Here is a 21,141-nt window from a genome sequence, read left to right as displayed (position 1 = left end):
TCTTTATCGATGCAACGTGAGGCAAAATAGATGTACATGAGCCCAGATCAGAATTGCTGACTCTTAAGAGCTGGAAGAAACTTTAAATGTCAACTTGTCCTTCCCTTATCGCATGCATCTCCTAGCATAACATGGTTTGGCACATGGGCCAATTGTTCTGTGGCACGTAGACTGGTTACTGTCATCAAAATCCTCCCTCCCTGCTCTCTTCCCACACCCAACTATTTGGAACAGCTGCCAGCCAGAACAGGAATCAGCCACCACTTTATCCCACCACAAGAGTCAATCTTTTTCACCTATCACACTCTCCCCTCTAGCACAGTTGTTTGCATAACATTAGATTAGATTCCTTGAGAGCAAAACCTATGTTGTAGATCAACTACTTTTGTATTCCTACAGCTCAGCAAAAAGTAGGTGCTTAATATATGTTTGCTGAATTGAAATGATATATCCAGAATGCCCCTCTCCTTACCTTCCTCCATCTATTCCCATGAAGCACACAGAAGAAAAGGGATTAGAATATAAGCAAATCACACCGCAAAGCTTTCTGGTTTTGGTGTGTGTATATATACGTACATATATATATATATATATATGTATATATATACACACACACACACACATATACATACACACATACACACACACACACACACACACATATATATATATATACATACATACATATATAAAATGTTGGTATGAGTTGCCAGTTCACCATTTGAATACTAGAATATTTAATGTTTAAATAACATATACTCTAAGTCAAAGAATACGCAGTACTTTCATGTGAATAAATGTCACTTTGCTATATGTTAACAACAAATAGAGTTCAGACCTTTAACTGGGAGACAATGAGAAGCCGAGGGCACTTAGATAGCAGAGTGGATAGAGTTCTGAGACTGGAGTCAGGAAGAATCATCTTCCTGAGGTCAAGTCTGGCCTCAGACTTTTACTAGTTGTATGACCTGAGGCAAGTCACTTAACCCAGTTTGCCTCAGTTTCCTTATCTGTCAAATGAGCTTGAAGAAGGAAATGGCAAACCACTACAGTATTTTTTGGTCAAGAAAATCCCAAATGGGGTCACAGAGAATCGGACACAACCAAAACAAGTAAACAAGAATGGGAAGCATCAATAGTAACCTTGAGTTTAGATACTTAAGGCATTATTAACATTTTACAGATAGAGATTGAGTGACTTGCCCACAGTCCCATCAAAGGTGAGATTCAAGTTTTCTTGATTCTAGAATCCATAATTTTAGTTTTATCATTAATGAAAATCTATACAAAAGCAGCTTCAAAATAATTTTTGATGTGTTACGTTATAACCAAACAAATAGGAGGATATCTCTTGCTCATAGATTCATCAGGCAAATATAATAAGAACAGAATATTTCTCAAATTAAGAAATTTTACACCAATCATAACTTAAAATATAAAAAATTCCAGAAAAGGTTATTTCAGAAAATAAAATAAATTCATTATAAAATTCTTATAAAAATGGACAAGCAAGAATATCAAGAATAACTATGGAATAGAAAACTTGCTAAAGATACATAGCATTGATAAAACATTATTAAAGCACCAGTTATAACTACTGTTAAATGAGTAGAACAGAGAACTCAGAAATAGTGCCTGATGAATATAAAAAAAACACTGATGTTTGATAAACTCTATCCTATGAAAAAATGGGCAAAAGAGTTTGATAAAAACTGGAGTGGCTGTACAGGGTTAAAAAAAAGAGTTTGGATTCACACACCAAATACCATAAAAAATTCTTTAAGTGATCTAAAATTTTTACAAAGAAAAAAATTAGAAAAAATGAATAATCTACTTAAATTATAAGAGGGACCTTTTAATCAATAAAACAAGATAACTCAATGGAGCCTAATGAATCTGACTCTTTAAAGAGATTTTGTGTAACGTAAAACAATATTTCTAAAATTAGAAGAAAAGAAACAGATTGGTAAATTTTTATCAAGTAAACATATCAGAGGTCTGATACCCTAAATCAATAAGAAATAGACATTTTCTTACAAAAGTAATATGTAGTCCTAAAACATGAAAACTGTTACAAATCAAATAAAGGATTCTTAAACTGCCTAACAGTTAGGAAAAATGGAAACAAAGACAACCTTAAAACACTACCTTTTGCTTAATGGGATAGTAAAAATATTTTTAAAATAATAAATTTCAGTGTTGGCAGGACTCTTGGGAAAAATGTTTATTAAATTGTTGGTGTGTCTGTGGATTAATACCAACATTTTTAGAAGCAGTATAATAATATGTAGGCAGCAAGGTAGTGCAGAAGATAGACTCATCTTCCTGAATTCAAATATGACCCAAATACTTATTAGCTGTGTGACACTGGGCAAGTCACTTAACTCCATTTACTTCAGTTTTCTCATCTGTACAATGAGTGGGAGAAGAAAATGGCAAAACACTCCAATACCTTTGCCAAGAAAATCCCAAGTGGGGTCATGAAGAGTTAGATGCAAATGAAAATGATTGAACAACAAGAAAAATGGTAATATATAACATTAAGTCCCTGGAGTAGTAATATTTTTTGAGACTCAGCAATTCTCTGAGTTATTAGAGTTTCTATTTAGTTTCTAAACTAAATATTAAGTTTCTATTTAGAAATTGTAACAGGGAAAAAAAAGAAGATTCTTCCTACCAAAGTATTTATAGTTGTTTTATTTGTAATTAGCTCCCCCCAAAAACTGTAAACAACCTATCTAATATGCTTAACAATTGGAAACTAAGAGAACTGTGATTTGTTAACATAGTAGAATACCACTCAAAAGAAGTAAAATGAAGAAAGAGAGAAAGACTTAGATGAGGTTTAAAGACATGTGTATGTTAAAAAATGAGCAGAATCAAAACTGTAGACGCTCTGATGACCACTATTTTAAAAAAACATTTCAAACCCCACCCTTCCAAAAACAACAAAAGAAAAATCAACCCCTCTAAACTAACAAGAAAAAACTCAAAGATGACAGAACTTGGAAAGAGACACAGAACTAAATTGTTTTCTTTGCTAGTTTGCTGGATGTGAATTCTTTGCTTCCCTGATGAAAATAAATTTTGTCCCTTGCTTGATATATTTACTTGATTGTCTTTATTGATGGTTATTTCATTTATAAGAAGAATCAGTGTAGTGAAGAGAGAATGAATCTTGGAGTTCAAATTTTAATTTACACACATACTGGCTAATGGAACTTGAAAAAGTGACTTGATTTCTCCCTCAAGAACCCTGTAAGTTACAGAAAAAGTACAGATCCATTTAAGGACTTTCTGCATTCATTCCTTATGAGAAATGAAATTACAGATTTTATTTCTTAATACCTTCATTCTGAGATGTCTTAACTTTTAGACAGTGACTTTTGAGAGGTTATTTTTTTGTCTTTCTCTGCAAAATCTTTGGCAAATAGATGCTTAACAAATGCTTGTTGACTAATTTAATTCTCATCCTATTACATTTATAATTAAAATATATTAAAGCCCTGCATGAAACAACATCCCAGAACAGACTTCTATTTGTTCTTTGTTTCATCTCCTAGGTAGAAAGAATCAAACAGTCTCAACTCCTGGGTAGGGATCGAGCATATTGATAACCCAGGGGAATTTGGAGAATTAGGGATTTCCCATGCTTCCAAATAAGCTCAGTCTAACTGCACTGGCTGAAATGGGCCTAGTTACTCTGCTATCTTGTCTCCTCTGCAGGGTATACAACTCCCCTTCCCAACTTAAATCATAAGCCTAGAACAACCCTGCCCCTCTCTCCCCACCTCCCCCAGCAAACATCAAAGTCTCTCAGGCCACAGAAAGGGCAGCTAGGATGGCCATGAGCACAGCTCCCTCCAGGGGCTATGCTCCTCAATGAAACAACAGAAACCTGGGATAGAAAGACTCTCTTAATTTTATTTTTTTGGCTAGTTTTAAAACAATCAAGTCAATTTAGCACGGTCTGCTCCGGTGTTTTGAAATCTTTGAAAGAGAGATTGTGCTGATATGTGTGGGAGCAGGAGGGAAGGGGACCTTTATTTATACTGTAAAGAGTGAGATTTGACCCCTCCTGAAGGAGGCCTCCCCTTGCTGAACTTGCCAGGGTATGGAGCAGGCTCCTGCCGCCACAGTCTTAGACTGAGACTAATACAAGCCAGCTGGGAAGGGGGAGCCTTGACCTGCCCCTCCTGCCAGGGAGGTTTCAATTTTACAAAGCCGAGCGGTCTTGGGGACAGTGCGCCATGCACATTCTTTTGCCCTTTCACTGCTCAGCCCAGCCTTTTGATGACCCTATGCAGGTCACGGTGCATTTCCCGATGTCCCCCCGCCTTGGTGGGGGGCAGTGCCATGCTGTCTTTTGTAAGATTCCAGGACTGCCTGTCATTTCCTCTGATCCTTGGCAGCCGTAGCAGTCCAATTCTGGGTGCAGAAAACTGGTTTTTACAGAACCTACAAATATCTAGTGATAGGACCTCTGAGGGCATTTCCTAAATTTGGCCCCAGCCCCCCTAAAATAACAACAAAGAAGTTACCCTAGATATCTATGCGAGTCCAACTTTAAAAGTCTCTCTGTTTCATGGCCAAAGTAATCCTCTATCTTCCCTAGCCCCGTTCAACAAACATTTGGCAAGTAGCTGCTAGGTACAGAGTACTGACCCAGACTGATGGGAAAGGTATACAGAAAGGAAGACAAAGAAGTTGCTTTCAAGAGGTGTATGATTTACCAGGAAGATATGTATATATCTTATATATATCATATATATATATACACAAAAATAACTGAAATGTAAATTGGTAATTTGTCACAATGGGATGCACGAAGTCCAGAAATGCAAACAATCATCAAGATTAGAAACGAGGACATGTGATCTGGGGGAAAAGACCTTGGAAGATCATGGAAGAGACCTTGGCTACCACTCGGCCCACTCTTCCCACCTTATAGAGAAGAAAATTGAGCTCAAGAGATGGAAGTGATTTGCTACTCAGATAGAAAAATCAGAATTTAAACTTGGGTCTCTGATTTCCCCTTGCCATCTATACATCCAGAAGGCCTCTTTAGAGCAGAAGACAGAAACCCCAGCTGAGAATGCTGACAATTACCCACACAAAGGCCATTTTTGACACATTAAGAGGTTAAAAACAACAAGAACAACAAAACTCCAAACCCACCACGTCAAATTTGTCCTACACAGTTCTTCATCAGGACTATCTAACACCACAATCCTTCAGCAGGCTAGCAGGCAGCCCAATAACCCTTCAGCCCTTAATCATTGGTTCATCAGTTTGCCTTTGCCATGTTCTTTGATTAGAGGCATACAGAACTTCTCCTTGCCCATACTTGAAAGCCTGTCCAGTATGGAAGGACCTGTCAGAACACGCTCACCAAAGACAATGATTTTGAGAACCCAACATTTCTTCCACGTGACAAGGAAATTTCAGACTGTAATATCAGTCATGCCTTCTTGCAAAAGTGTATATGTAGTTATTCTGCATCTTTTCACAGTATTTTGCAAAAATACTTCCACGTACATTATTTCATCTGATCTTCACAAGTAGGAGGACAAGCATTCCTCAATTCCATTTACTATTATGAGGAAACAGGTTTGTGAATTTTATTTGAGCTGGGTCACAGAGTTAGTGAACAAGCTTAGGAATAGAATGCAGATGCCCTGATTCCTTTGCCAGTGCTGTTTTCAGTAAGCAGTCAATACTTTCATATTAGCGCTACTAATACAAAGTTGTTGGCTCACTTTAGAAGAATTATAAGTCTGGAAAAACTAGGTTCTAGTTGCAGTGTGCTGGTAAATGCTTAACAAGGGCTCTCCAGGAAAAAAAAAATGTATTCATGACACTTTCAAGTTTAATTTGCATTTTAACATTTTCTCCATCACTTTCTTAAGTCTAGATGATTAACAACAACAAAGCCAAATCAAGCCCTTGTTTACAGTATGAAGGTGAAAAAGCTCTTTACTGAAAATGTAACAATCATACAGGAGAGCATACCTCTAGTTCTATAGTCTGAGTTCTGTCATTAACCAATTACATCTCCACTGGTGAGATATTTCCCATGTCTGGAGCTCAAGTTCCTCCTCTTGTCAATTAAGGAAGCTGGGCTAAAGTAATCCCTCAGATCGCTTCTAGCTCTGAGATTCTATGTCTCTTAGTTTAAATTCAGTGCTCCAAATTCCATCCTATCAATCTGCACAAAGCAAACAGGTAACCTTAGGTATTTGCTACACTGTAATGGAAAAAAAAATAAGGAACTCAGCATACTTCCTCCAAACAGAAACAAAAATACATTCCCTGCTACCACAAGAACAATCAGAGCTAAGCTCTGTGCTGAATGAGACAAACACCGGAGAATGTGATATTCCCCACTTTGAATAAGCAGCATAAATTCAGTTCTATGCAATTTTTGCTTTTTGGATTGCAATGACATAGGCTGTCCACACAATTAATGATTCAGTAGCAGATCTAAGGTGTCAAGGAAGCTGAAAATTTCAGCTGCACCGATTTCCAAAAGTCTGGGAGAAATTGGGCCCCCAAGTTGACTCTCTCCCAAGGGAAACATTCCTTAAGGACCTGTCTTTCTCCCATACGACCATTTGCCAAAACCATGCCTGTGGATCTGAACCCCAATTTTTAGAATAGACCAGTGAAGCTTGGAGAATGGAAAAGTCTACCCACCAAATCTAACAGCTGTGAGGGCCTCAGGCTACAGTTTAGGCTGTTGTGCAATTGTGTTGGGCAGCCTGTCTCTTGGACAACAGAAAGCTGTGGTTGGAGAAACAGTGATCCAAGCATTGGCTTGCCTGCCTTGTCCACATGCCTGCCTGAAATTCTGGAAAGGAGTCTGGGCAGCCACTGTAGAAGTGAGCAAATAAACAAAAAAGTCCTCAGCATTCCTGACAAGTTGGTGCAATTAACAGAGAGGGAAATCTTGCTGTGTGATTAGAGATGAAACTCTTAATTCTCTCTTAGTTTCCTTCCCTATAAATCAGAGGGTTGGACTAGATGACTCCCAAAGGCTCTCCCAGATCTTCAAGTTTATAAATCTATGAATTTGGGTATTGACTGAGCTAGGAAAACAAGAGAGTATCAGACTTGAATAAATGGAAGAAGGAAATTAAAACAACAACAGAATAGTAGCAGTGTCTACAGGTAGGGGATTAGTGTTAGCAGATAGATGACTACCTGGAGACTGGGAAAATTATTCAATATGCAAATGAGATTGATAACGATCACATTTAAGCTGGGAGAATCTTGGGGAATTTTTCTATGGCTTCCATCTAGATGCAAGTGTTATTCTCAAGAACTACTTGAGTCTTAAAAAGAAAAAAAAATTGGGCTCATTTCTCTCTCTGACCCTCTTTCCAATAAAACTTTAGAAGCAGAACAAATTGCTTTACTGAAAGTGTGCAAATTATTTATCCTGTAACCTTGCCTGGGACCCATTTTAGGTTTCTCTCTGAGCTAGGCCCCAAGATGTGCATCTACACACAGAGTCCTTCTAATAAATACCTCTGAGCCTGGAGCTATGTTTTCCTCCTGCTCTGAACCCCTTAATTATCCTTTTCAATTACTGAGCAGAAGGGCATATTGCCCTAGAGGGCTTAGAACATGCTGCTCTCTCTCTCTCTCTTTTTTATCACTAGGGAATTATCATGGTGGGAGTGTGTGCCCTAAATCAGGTGCTGCATTTTTTTGCTTTTCAAAATTAATAGACAGTATCTTCCCCATCTCCAAAATGGTGGTAAAATAGCTCATTCATTTAATATATGTGTGTGTGTGTGTATTATTTTTTCTTTCCATAAAGAAACAAGTTATAGTTGCACAGCATATTTATTTAAAATATGAATAGGCTACTTTATCCTCATATGCACTTAAGTTTTAATTTATATTATATTTGTACCTGTTTACTTGTCTTAACTATGATGTTATATTGTGAACTTTATGAGGGAAGGGATCAGGCTTTATTTATGAGTGTTGTTCTATTTAGGGATGAACCCAGTGCATCATTGAGAGTAAGCATAACAAATCAGCTTTTTGTCAAAAGCTTTTTCTGCATTTATTGAGATTATCATATGATTTCTGTTAGTTTTGTTATTAATCAGGGCAATAGTTTTCCTGATATTGAACCAGCCCTGCATTCCTGATATAAATCTCACTTGGTCATAGTGTATTATCTTGCTGATAAGTTGCTATAACCTCTTCGCTAATATTTAATTATTTGCATCTTTATATAATATATTTATATAATTATTTGCATCAATATTGGTTGTAATTTTCTTTCTCTGTTTTGGTGCTTCCTGGTTTAGATATCAGTATCATATCTGTGACATAGAAAAACTTTAACAAATTAACTTTTAACATAATATATTCAGAATTATGTGCTAAATACCACCAAAATAGCTTTCCTTTTAGTCCTAGTGGCTATTATTGTGCTGACATGTAGGTTATAGGTTAGGGGGCAGACCTATGATGTCACTAATAAAGGGAACTCTGAAGAAACTCTACCAATGCAGGGTGGGACCATCTGTGCTAGATGGCACACAGTGGATACATCAGTGGGACTGTACTCAGAAAGACCAGATTTCAACTCTTACTTCAGATATATATAAGTTATGTGACCTTGGGCAAGTGGTTTGACTGCTGTTTTGCCTCAGTTTCTGCAGTTAAAATGGGGGTAATACAACATCTTCCTTGAGAGAGTCAAATGAGAGAATATTTGTAAATCACTTAATATAATATCTGGCACACAAAAGGTACTTTATAAATGCTTATTATCTTTCTTTCCTGCTCTCCAATCTTGTTGTTCAGAGAAATAAATTAACTTCCCCAGAGTTGTACAGTCAACGGATGTCAGAGATGGAACTTGGACCTAACTTTTCCCAGCATGGAGTTGGCTTTCTATCCACTAGGTACAAAGTAGATGCTAAATAAATGACTATTGATTAACTTGTTTTTTGCCTCAGATCTGAAAGCTGTTGATGGGTGTTAATGACATGTTTTCTACCACTTCTCTGACTACATAGACATATTTAGAGACAGATAAGACTTTAAAAATATCAAATTTTATTCTTCCATTTTACAAAAGATGACACCAAGATTTACAGAGACTAAATAATCTGCCTAAAACTGCTCTTCTCATTCTATCAAGCTGCCAGGGAACACAATATACAGGGGGTAGAACGCTGGAAAAGCCCACCTCACATAGTTACTAGCTAGGTGATCCTGAGTAAGTCACTACCTCTAGGCCTCAGTTAATGTTACTGTTTTCCCTCTAGAATGGTCTCCAATTTATTCTATTTTTTTATCTATATATTGTCCCTCCATTAGAAAGTGGGCTCTTTGAGAGTAGGGATTTTTTTTTTGGCCTTTTTTTTGTATCTTTAGTATTCAAGTACAATCCTTGGTACATAGGAGGTACTTAATATTGAGATTATTGATAATTGATAACACTGACAATTAATATTGATTAGCAGAATTAGGACTGGGGCACAAACCTCCACATTCTAAGTCTAAAGCCATTCTTATTATGCCAATGCAGACTGTCCCAAAAGTCTTAGTGGTTTTAAATGTTTAAAAGCTTTTAATATTACTAAATATTAAATTAAAAAATATTAAAAGGTCTTAATCCATTAAATTGCACCAAGACCTTTGGGACAGTCTATATATAATCTCTTATACATGTATATTGCTTTAGAGGTCACAAAGAACTTTTGCCTTATTTGATCATACAAACACTCCAACAAATCAGATACCTTTTTAAATATGAGGTACTGATCAAAATGTAAAGTTCTTTCTTCTCAGTCATATACTCACACCAGCCAGTCTTTCATTTGCCCACCTTAGCTTTCAAAAGCTAAGGGTTTGAAAATGAATCTAATCCCTTAGGCAGGGAAGACAGATAGGGAGACAACAAGTACTCAATATCAGGAGGGCAGCAGTACCCTATCCAGATGGTACCAGACATTTACACGTCTCTGTGGTCCTTGTAGCTGACAGATGTTTGGTGGGGGAAGGGAGGAGGAGGAAATACTTTGTTGCTCAGGCTCACAATTCTCTCTTCTTTTTTTTTTTGGGGGGGGCTTATTAAAGCATATAATTTATTATTCTAGAAAACCAGTTTTCATCTTATGAAACTCTGGCAGGATAATATATTGCAGATAACCTTTACTTCTAGGACCTTTAATTCAAGGCTGCTTTTCCTTCTCCCAAAATATCAACATGCTGCTTGTGTGACAATATCAACACAATTTGTGTGATATGTTGGTACCTCTATTATTATAATTATCTTCAATGAATCCCGATCAAATTACTTTAATGTGAACTTTATATACAAGTTCCTAACAAATATTTCATCTTAAAAAAATCAAACCTAAATCCATTTTAGGTGTCTCCCCCAAGCACTTCTTCCATACAGGTGGGTAAACTTTTTTAGTGTTCTTTCTACTACATCATGCTACTCTTTAACTATTTATTATCACCACCAGAGATCCAATTCTATGGCAGCAGCAACAGGTTCCGTAAAGTAATGCAATGTACAATTCTAGTCCTAAATCTGTTCCATAAAGCTCAGCAACTAGAAGCAATTATGGCTATAGCGTGCTGAATGTGGAGTCACAAGTACTGAGCTCAAATCTGATGTTAGCTGCCTGTATAACTGATAGTAAGTAACTGTACTTGAGTCTGTCTCAATTAGCTTCTCTGTAAAATGGGAATAATACTAGTACCTACTTCCCAGGGCTATTTTGAGAATAAAATGAGATAGTTGTAAAAGTGATTTCAAACTTTAAAATGCTATATAAATGCAGGCTGTGATGATAATTTTTACTATTAATCAACTTAATCAACTCTTTTATTAGAGCAGCTAGGTAGCACAATCAATCATGCTGTAGGCCTGGAGTCAGGAATTCAAATCCAGCCTCAGACATTTACTAGACACTAACAAGTCACTTAACTCTGTTTGCCTCAGTTTCCTCATTTGTAAAAATTGAGCTGAAGGAGGAAATAGTAAATCATACTAGTATCTCTGCCAAGAAAATCACAAATGGGGTTAAGAATCCAACACAACTAAAGTGGTGGTACAACAAAACTTTCTTATTGTATAAAAAAATTGTAGGTCTAGAAAAGGAAAATACTTACCCAAGATCACACTGCAAATTAGAGAAAGAATCAGGATGAAATATAGGTTCTCTGTCCAGTGGTCTTTCACTGCACTGCACCCAGTTATCTCCTTATGGCACTGACTATTGGAATTTATCCTAAGTTTTACCTGTCAGCAGAATTTTCAACTTGAAGGCTAATTTGATAATACTCCCCAAACCCACAGTTTCATCTTTTATCTACAGCTCATTATGGATAAGTCCTTTAATTGAGAAGTCCAGTTCTTTAACTGAGGATACCATTATGTACAAAGATTTTTTAAGTCCACTGTTAATTAGAATTCATCTTATCTAATTAACTCTTTATAGCGATCTAAGGTTTGCAAAGTACTTTCTTAATAATAACCCTATGAGACATGTAGTACAAGTATCATTATGCTCATTTTACAAATGGGGAAATGGAGGTTACCATGGCTAAAGTGATTTGTCACCATTATTAAATGGCAGAGTCAGGATTTAAACCCAGGTGTCTCATGATTCTAAGTCATATTCTTTCTTACTATCCCACATTCTCTATTTAAAAACTGACTCATCTGATTTCTTTGCTATGAAAGTCCTCAACTCAAATGCAGATATCCAAACTTATATTCTTAGCTCCAGAATTCCCTCTTGCTAATGAAAATTCCATTTTTGTTTGGTGGTGAAAGAGAAAAGGAATGGGGGAAGGATTTTCTAATAGGGAATATTAGAAAATATCCCCCAAATTCTCTATTTTCCACATCAGCTTTTTCATGTCTCCAACCACCCCCCCCAAAAAAAAACCAACCCCTTTTTTTTCTAGTATTAACCAGGCAAAGAACTTGGCTTTTAAAAGTCTCTTAGGGATTATTCTTAACTTAGCTCCCCTTTTGGCCCCTAAACACACACACACACACACACACACACACACCATACACATATACTTCAGCTGTTTCTGCCTATCATCTCCAGCTTTCTCTGCTGGAGAAATGACCAAATCATACTGTCACAGGAAGAACTACCACCCTGCCCCCTCTAGACAAAGGGGATTGAAAGTACCAAAGACAAATTCTTTAAGCAATGATTAAGAACCTACTATGCATACAGCATGGTGTTAGGTTCTCAAAGCACTCAAAGGTGAATAAGTATAGATCTAATACAGGGAAGACAGAAAGATTATTTCCTACTGAGTGAATTATGGAAAGTTCTATGAAAGAAATACTATTTGAACTGGGTCTTGAAGGCTGGATAGGATTTCAACAAGCAGTCATAGTGAGAGGGAGATAGGACATCCGAGGCAGAGGGTATGGAATAAAGAAAGGGGGGGGGAGATGGGGAATCTAAGGACCTCTTAAAGAAAGGCACATATGTAATTCCTCTTGGCTGAAGTACTGAATGTCTTGAAAAGTTAAGGCAGTGCCAGTTTGTACATGGACTTGATTGTCTAGGCAGTAGGAACCAGCTAAGCATAAGAGTAGGAGGGGAATAGATCAACAGGAAGTTTGACCAAGTATTGTGAGGAAAAAAACCAAGGAAAGGCAAGACTCAGAAAGGGAGAAATTTAAACCAAATATACCCAGAGAAACTGGCGAATAACCATGGGAAACCATGATGCTGCGCGTGATATTTGACTCTTAGGGAACAGCCTTAGAAAAGAGAGAGGGAGCTTATGACTGGTTAGAGAAAAAATTAAGTACACTGTTCTTCTAGGAAAAAAGAACATAATTCCATTTGATTCCTGAATTATGGAAGATGAGTTCTTAATTTAGGGCCTTTGAACTTGAAACTTTATTCCAAGAAAGGGTCCGTAGCTTTCACCAGATTGCCAAAGGGGTCCATGATAAAATAACAAGTTAAGGAGCGTGACTTAGGACAGAAGACCCAAATTTAAGTTTCTGCTCTGAGGGACCTTATGTAAGTCATTTAACCAAGACCTATCTTTCTGAGTTGCAAAAAGTGGATGGGAAATCCTGCACTACTGAATTCACAGGGCTTTGGGGATCAAATGCTATAATGTTGTACACTGGAATGATAGGGAATGACCTTAATGATAATCTAGTTGAAGTCTAATTTACAGAGGAAGAAAATGAGATCTTGGAGAGGGATAGGTGATTTGCTAAAAGTCACACAGCTGCTTTGTAACAGGACTAAGATTAGACCTTAGATTTTTTTATTTCTAGTGGAGAGAGGACTTAATTTGTAAATCAGGAAGAACCATGTTCAAATCCCACACCAGACACTGGCAAGTTGTGTGACAATAGGCAAATCACTGAGACTTCTCTCTGCCTCTGTTCCTTCATTTGTTAAGACAAGAATAATAGTATCTACTTTACAATATTATGAGGATCAAATGAAATAACACTTTGAAAACTTTAAAGCATTATATAAATGCTAGCTACTATTATTTTGTTAATATTAATTATTACTACAATCTCCTTTAGAAAATTGGGTGATAAGACACTTTTAATATAACGAATTTCCAACTGTTTCTGGAGCCTTTCAGCTACCATGGTGGAGTTAATTCAAATGCCATAATCCTTGAATCACCTCTCCTCTCCTTCGTCTTTTGTTCCTTGCAAAACAAATCCGTAAGAAGGGGCGGTCCCCACAATCCCAATTGCTCTGCCCTTAGTGCCTGTTCAGAAAAGGCAGCTGAGGAAAACGGGGCATATACATACATATATATTAACACATTCCTTTATAACACTTTAAGGTTTACAAAGCATCCACCCCCACGCCAACAATTCATGGAGATAGGTATCATGGACCCATTTTACAGATGAGAAAACCAAAGCTCAGAGGAGGTGAAAGGACTTATACAGGGGTTGAATACCTATCAGATTCAAAGTTTACACTCAGATCCTTTAACTCCAAAGTTAGTAATCTTTTTAATTCATCATGCTGCCTCAATACATATACCATTAAGGCTAAATAATCCATTAGGGTTAAAACTGGATACGGTTCTCAAGGGATAGAGTCTAGTCTGGAACTGATCTCTGCACAGGAAGAGATTTTGCTAGTCTGCCTATTTCACCAGAAGCACATGCATGATAGCTGTTATAATCTTAAAAGAAACAAAGCAAAATAAATCTCTTTATACATTTTGGATATATATAAAAAAATCACATTGAATTTCCATATTCTCTGTCTCTCTCCCTCTTCCTCCTTTCTCTGTCTGCCTCTGTCTTTCATAAACACACTCTTAACACAAACCTGCAAGCAAACGTGAAACAACGTACTGGTTTTTGATGCTTTGGCTTTTGTTTGTGGTAAACTATTAGGAGGAGAGGCCCTATCCAATCAAAAACATGCTACTTTACTAATAAATAAGCTGAAACGCCATTCTTTGCAATATCAATGACTTGAACAGTTTTATGCAGAGAAGCCTGGCGTGTAGGGGTAGGACAGGGGGATTAGGAGACCTGGGTTCCCAAGTTAGTTAGCACTGCTACCAGTGTATGATTAGGAGCAACTCCTTGTCCTGCACCAGCTGCTTCCTCATCTGTAGGGTGATGAAGCTAACATCCTTTCCACCTCTTACTTTCTATCTTCCAAATCCCTTTTTAGTTCTAGCAGTCAAAGATTCTGCCCCTAATTGTATAGCAAAAAGAAAACACACATTCCAACTTTATAAATGGAAGCTGATTTCCCCTCTCAACCAGAATTCCTGGCCTTCAAACCAAATCTCAATCCTTCTCCCTCCCCTGCCTTCTTCCTCACTTCCTTTATTCCTCCACCCCCCCTTTTTAAAATATAAGCTCAACATCTCCCATTCTGAAAAGGGAATAGTTTTGAGAGTTTATTTATCCTCTGGAACAACTTTAAAAAAAAAAAAGTTAATATGAAGCACATGTGCATGGTTTCTAAGAGTTCTGTGTTTTTTTTTTTTTTTAAATACTTAGGGAAGAATATATCCAGGCTTACAAAATGCCTGGGTTGTGTCAATAGCAGTTTATAGCCATTAGCATTAAGGCTGAATGTAGTTAATTGGGACACAGCGCAGCTGCTGCAGCAGCACAGGGGGATGCTTGGCCCACACTTCCTGATACAGTCACAGCCGTATAAAATCACCTGAAAAGTTCCCATGATCAATGTGGGAAACAGAGTAAAAAACTTCCCTGATTCTACAGGGGGCCATGGGGACCAGACTTTATCTTGGGACAGCTGCTTTCTGGAACAACCTGTTTTACCTTTCTTCTTATTATTTTTGAACTGTTGCAAGAAGTGCAGGAGAGAAAAGGAATAGTTAATGATTTGGAAAGAAAAGGAAGGGGAAGAGCCGGGGAAATAAAAGATAAGAAAGAATGGTATACTGAAAAACAGAACTGGCCTGGGAGTTTAGTCTGTGTTTTTTGTTTTTGTTTTCTATGCTCTCTCGAACATAGAAAGTAACTTGGTACCACAATGGATAGAGTGTTGGACATGGGAGACCTCAGGGAGATCTGAGTTCAAATCAGATCTTGCTAGCTCTGTAAATGGCAATAGAAGAGCACCTACTGATCAGCATTGCTGTGAGAATCAAATGAGACAATAGTTGCAAAGTGCTATGCCAACCTTGAAGTACTATATGAATGCTAGTGATTACCTGAAAAACGTTCCTTATCTTTTCGGTACCTCAATTTTCTCCATCTGTTAAATCCCTCATCTCCCTGGTTCCCTTCTGCTCAGAGATTCCCTGACTTTTATGCCTCAGAGATTGGCAGACCATTAGGTACAGGAAGAAAGAAATTGCAGACAAACCTTTCCTACTCCATGGTTCTGCCTAAGGCTGGGCCAAAATTAAAGTAGATTTATTGGTGCCTGAGGACAGTGGATTTAGCTGACTGACTGGAGACAAACCAAATGGGGTATTTCATCATCATACTGACCGTGCATCTGGTAGGTGTAAGGGGTCTGTCCTGTGGGTGGCGTTCCAAAACTTGAGCCGTAGCTGAGGAATCCACTCTGGCCAGGGGAATGGTTCAAACTGTCTTCTGTTTTGATACCTTTGCAGGGTGAGAAAAAAACAAATACCTGAGGATAAGTGGTTAGATGTGCTCCTTCCCAGTCATGAGGAAGCCTTTGAAATTCTACATATCAGGAAGGGTTTATTATAGGCTTTCAACAAGATAAAATTGATTTGGCCTTCCAGCAAATATTACTAATTTTTAAATCAATTTCAACTCTGACCGTGCTTATTAATGTCATACTTTATATCCTGCTCTAGGATTATGGGTGATTTATATTAAATGGCCTAATATTTTTTTATGAAGATGGTTCATTAGGAGTCTGGATGACAACATCAAGAATGTTATAAAGGGCATTCATAGGGGATGTGACCCTTTTAGTCAGAGATGGCTTAGGTCACCTTGTTTGTCCTTAGATTTAGTAATTCTTCTAACAAATATTTATTAAGCACCTATAATGTGGAAAGTCTAATTGCTGCCAGAAGTGGGGATATATTTTGAATCCACTGTAGGATGTGTGTGTGTTTTTAATCTGGGAGTAAGGGTTATTTTTAAATTGAGCCATCCACTTTTTTCCACCTGGACCCACTTGTGATCATTTTGAACTGTTGCAAGGAGTGGAGGAGAGAAAAGGAATATTTAATGATTTGGAAAGAAAAGGAAGGGGAAAAAGATGAGGAAAAAGAAGGTAAGAAACAATGGCACACTGGAAAACAGAACTGGCCTGGGAGTTTAGTCTGTGTTTTTTATTTTTGTTTTCTATGCTCTAACATAGAAGGTAACTTGGTACCACAATGGATAGAATGTTGGATATGGGAGATCTTAGGGAGATTTGAGTTCAAATTCTGCCCTCATTTGCAAGAAAAGTAGCTGAAAGAAAAGATTATATCTACAGTTTTAATAAAATTAACTGGATTACATAGGTACTGGGTCTCACTCTGGCTCTGTTTGCTTCAAGTACTAATAATATCACTACAGATCTCTGAATATGTTTATAAGACATACACATGAGATATTGAAAAAAAGGACACTGTCTAGTAGGAGCTACTAATCTGGCAAATAAAAAAAGCACAGCCTTTGGCAATATTATCCCTTTGAAAGAAGAATTTAAATCTTACACCAGAATTGTGAAGAAGATGAATACCCTAAGGTAGCTTGTGTGACATAACATTAATGGTCCATCTCCTTGCCCTCCAAAATGAGGCTACTTTTTTGTTGTGATGTTATCTAAAGGATAGGATTAGAATGCCAGTACAGGAAAGGTAGACCACAACGAATATGAGCAAACTTGTAAAATCTAGTCTTTATACAGTGCTTTAAGGTTTGCAAAATATTTGTTCTCCTCCTCACTCTCCTCCTCCCTCCTTTCCTCCCCACCCCTCTCTCTATGCGTATGTCTGTTGCTGTTGTTCAATTGTTTCAATTATGTCTGACTCTCCATGATCCTGTTTAGGTTTTCTCAGCTAAGATCCTGAAGTGGTTCACCATTTCCTTCTCTAACTCATTTTATAGATGAGGAAACTGAGATCAACGGGATTAAGTGACTTGCCCAGGGACATATAGTTATTAAGTGTCAGAGGCCAGATTTAAAGTCATAAGGATGAGTTTTCCTTATTTCAAGGCCAGAGCCCTACCCATTGTGCAATCTAGCTGCCCCTTATACTTATATTTACATATACATGTAGCTATGGCCAATACATATACGTATGTTTATTTATAATCTTATTTGATCTTCATACGAACTGTTCTTAATATCTTTAATTTACAGATGAAGAAACTGAGGCAGACAGAGATTAAAACAACTGGTCCAGTGACTGAGCTAGCAAACACCTGAGGCAGATCTGAACTCAGTTTGTCCTGTCTCCAAGTCTACTCTATTCACTACGCCACCTGGCTATCCTCAAACTTAGAAAAGATCATTTAGTTAAAGAGTTCCTAAACCTGGGGTTCACTAACTTTTTATAAAACATCTTGATAACTGGATTTCAACATAATTGTTTTCCATTATAACCCTATGCATTTTATGTTATACACTTAAAAATAATGTGAAAAGAACAGGTCCACCGTCTTTAACAGATTGTTAGAGGTGCTCCTGGCACCCACAAAATGGTTAAAAATCCCTAATACAGTGGAATCTTCTCGTTTTATAGAGAAATTGAGGTCTAGAGAGAAGACCTAATGCCCAAGGTGACCCAGTGTGTCAAGAAAGGAGTTAGTGCTAGAACCCAGGATCTCCTGTGTCAGATCTCTGAAAAGCATTGAGGAACTATTTTATCAGAAAATTCAGAGGGGAAAATAAAAGAAGAATGGAAAAAATAGTAGACAGTTTATCACTCCCTCCAAAGAAGACTTTAAAACTACCCATTTATATGTCTGCTTCCCAATTTGTAAAACATGGCCTACACATATCAAGAAAATCCTTAGAGAAAATAAGAAACGGCAGGCATTCAAAAACAACAACTTTCTCTAGCAGACCATACCTTTACAGTCAGATATATATCTTGTTGAGAGTAAAGAGAATACAAGATTTTCTATTAATTATTTATAAAAGGCATTTGACTCAATAGAATAAAACATAGCTTTAAAGGTTCTTTTCCAGAAAGAAGTCTCTTGTGTATGCTAAAATAATTGAGATATCTTGATAAATGCAATCAGACAGTCGCTTATGACAACAAAAGGCAAACAAGGCATAAGACAGGAAAATACATGATCCATAAAGCAGTTCACCACTGTCATGGATGATGTCCTGGGCAGGATCCAAATGAAGAGGGGGTCTAGTTAGATGGTGGGGTCTTCTTACTTGCACATAACATCACTGACTGCATTAAGCTCAGAATATCACGGTGCTCATCAATGAAATGTAGGAGTACACAAAAGGGGTCAAACTAACAATCAATCCAAGGAAAGAAATGGACTTTTAAAAATGCCAATTTCCCAGACTAGGATATGTTGTTGGATTCCTAGTCCCTCAAATTAATGTCTCTTCCATCAGACTGTAAGCTCCTAGAAAGCAGGGACTGTTCTTTATCTTTCTTTGTATCCATAGTGCTTGGCACACAGTAGCTGCATAATAAATGCTTGACTGATGGTCCTTGCATGACTTCCTGTACTTTTTCAGAACACTGCATTTTCCAAAGAATTAAAAATGTGACTGACTCGGTGGTCAATAGAGATGTATTATTGGTGTGAACAGACTATAGTTTATTTCTAATTGTGACCTACACAGAAGAAATTGCACAATGGATGTCACCCAGGAAATGTGAGATCAGAAAAGAAAGACTCATATTAAGAGATAATAGATGGATAGCTTGAGTACTATCAAAATGCAAAAAAAAGATCTGAGAGAGGGCCTTCCAACACATGAAATTGATCTTTTAGAGGTATCTGCTAGAGCTAACCTTAAAAGATCCCAAAGTGTGCATGATTAGGATCTGCCCTGATGGAAATATCACCACCACCACCACCATCACCATAACTGATACATTTTTATAGGGCATTAAGGCTTATAATGGACTTTTAAAATGTTATCTCATTTGATCCTCATAATGATCCTGAGAGGATGGAAGTATTATTATTATTCCCATTTTACAGATGGGGAAATTGAGGTATATAGTGGGACCACAGAACTAGTGTTTAAAGCCATATTGAACTTGTATCTGCCTATTATTAAGTCAGAATGAATGAAAAATAGTATGTAAAACTGCAAGACAACCAATCAGTAAAGAAAAGCAACACTCTTACTCACAGTTTCTAGATCTGTCTTTCTGTATGCCGAATTTCCAGGTATTACATTTTATGTTTAAAATTGAAAGGACCCTTCTAATATTCTATGAACCTTATTACAAAATCTTCCAGCTGTGATATTTTTCAAGGTTTTGTCCAGCTCTAACATTCTATGTGCCTTATGCAATGTCTCTGAGCTACATTTTATACTGTATATTCTAAGATTCATCCCAGATCTAGTTTTTTATGTATCTTATCAGATCCCTTCTAGCCCTGACATTTTGTATTGTATAGTCCAAGCTACCTTTCAAAACGAATATTCTAAGATTCTACAAAAATAAAATATTTTCTTAATCCTTGAGTTAACCAGAAAATGGAATTAAACCATTGGCCCCATTCTCTGAGTGTTTTGGTTACTCAAAGTTGTTGAAAGTATCAATTTCGCCAATGACAGCACAGGATTTAAGACTCAGAAGACTTGGTTTCCAGAGTTGGCTCTGCCACTTAGTAGATATATGATCATAAACAAATCACTTTTCCTCTTTAGATCTCAGCTTCCTCATCTGTGAAATGGGAAAAATAGCTCTCACACTGCTAATTTGAAAGAACTGCCATGATGAAAACATTTTGTAAAATTTAAAGATACAATTATGATTGGGGATTCCTTTCTTGTCCCACAGAACATTTAGAGACTCAAAGTAACAAGGCTAGAAAGACACCTTAAAGAAAAGTGTGGTCCATGCATGTGAAGACCGAGTTAGCACCTTGGATACCTTAAATTCAGCCAGAGTCAGGTTAAGCAAAAGTCCTTGGTCTTTATACTTGGTCTTTAGGGGTAGGAGTGAATTGGATGGACGTAGGATCTCCATGACTTCTTTTTTCCTCATCTACCACCAAAGTGACTCTGGCTTATCTTACTCCAGCCCCTAAACCTTCCCACAATTCTCTGTATACACCAAAATATTGAACTAGCACAGAATAGTGGGAAGGGCCATTTTCCAAGCATATGCTGATATTGTCCAATCGATAATTAGCCTTAAGTGCTCAATTGTCTGGCCTCTAGTGCATCAACTCAGAGTTTTAGCCTTTTACACATGCAAAGACCTGGAGCCAGGAGGTGGAGTACTGAATTTGGGAAGAGCAAGGGGGTCAATGGGACTTGAATATAAGCTACAGTATGTGAAAGGGAATAGTGTGAAATAAATATAAAAACATAATCCATGAGGCATTAAAGGCCAAGTTGAGAGCTTTATTTTGACATTAAAAGCAATAGGGACCATCAAAGACTTTTGATAGCTGGATCTAGTTATTCAGCAAAGTTTTAGGAAGGAAGAGAA

The 21,141-nt window shown here is 37.3% G+C and overlaps 1 protein-coding gene across 2 annotated transcripts in view; it reads right to left on the bottom strand.

The window, feature by feature from the left end:
- Positions 1-21,141, bottom strand: part of EYA2 (EYA transcriptional coactivator and phosphatase 2) — a 228,772-nt gene that overhangs the window by 103,702 nt on the left and 103,929 nt on the right. For both annotated transcript variants that reach the window (XM_051976529.1, XM_051976530.1), the window contains exon 5: positions 16,004-16,120. In XM_051976529.1, the coding sequence (XP_051832489.1) occupies positions 16,004-16,120 (117 nt within the window). The remainder of the gene's footprint in view (positions 1-16,003; positions 16,121-21,141) is intronic.

This window comes from Antechinus flavipes, chromosome 2, assembly GCF_016432865.1.
Source record: "Antechinus flavipes isolate AdamAnt ecotype Samford, QLD, Australia chromosome 2, AdamAnt_v2, whole genome shotgun sequence".
NCBI classification, from domain to species: Eukaryota; Metazoa; Chordata; class Mammalia; order Dasyuromorphia; family Dasyuridae; genus Antechinus; species Antechinus flavipes.
The sequence above is the reverse complement of the archived record's forward strand: the minus strand, read 5'-3'. Positions and strand labels throughout refer to the sequence as shown.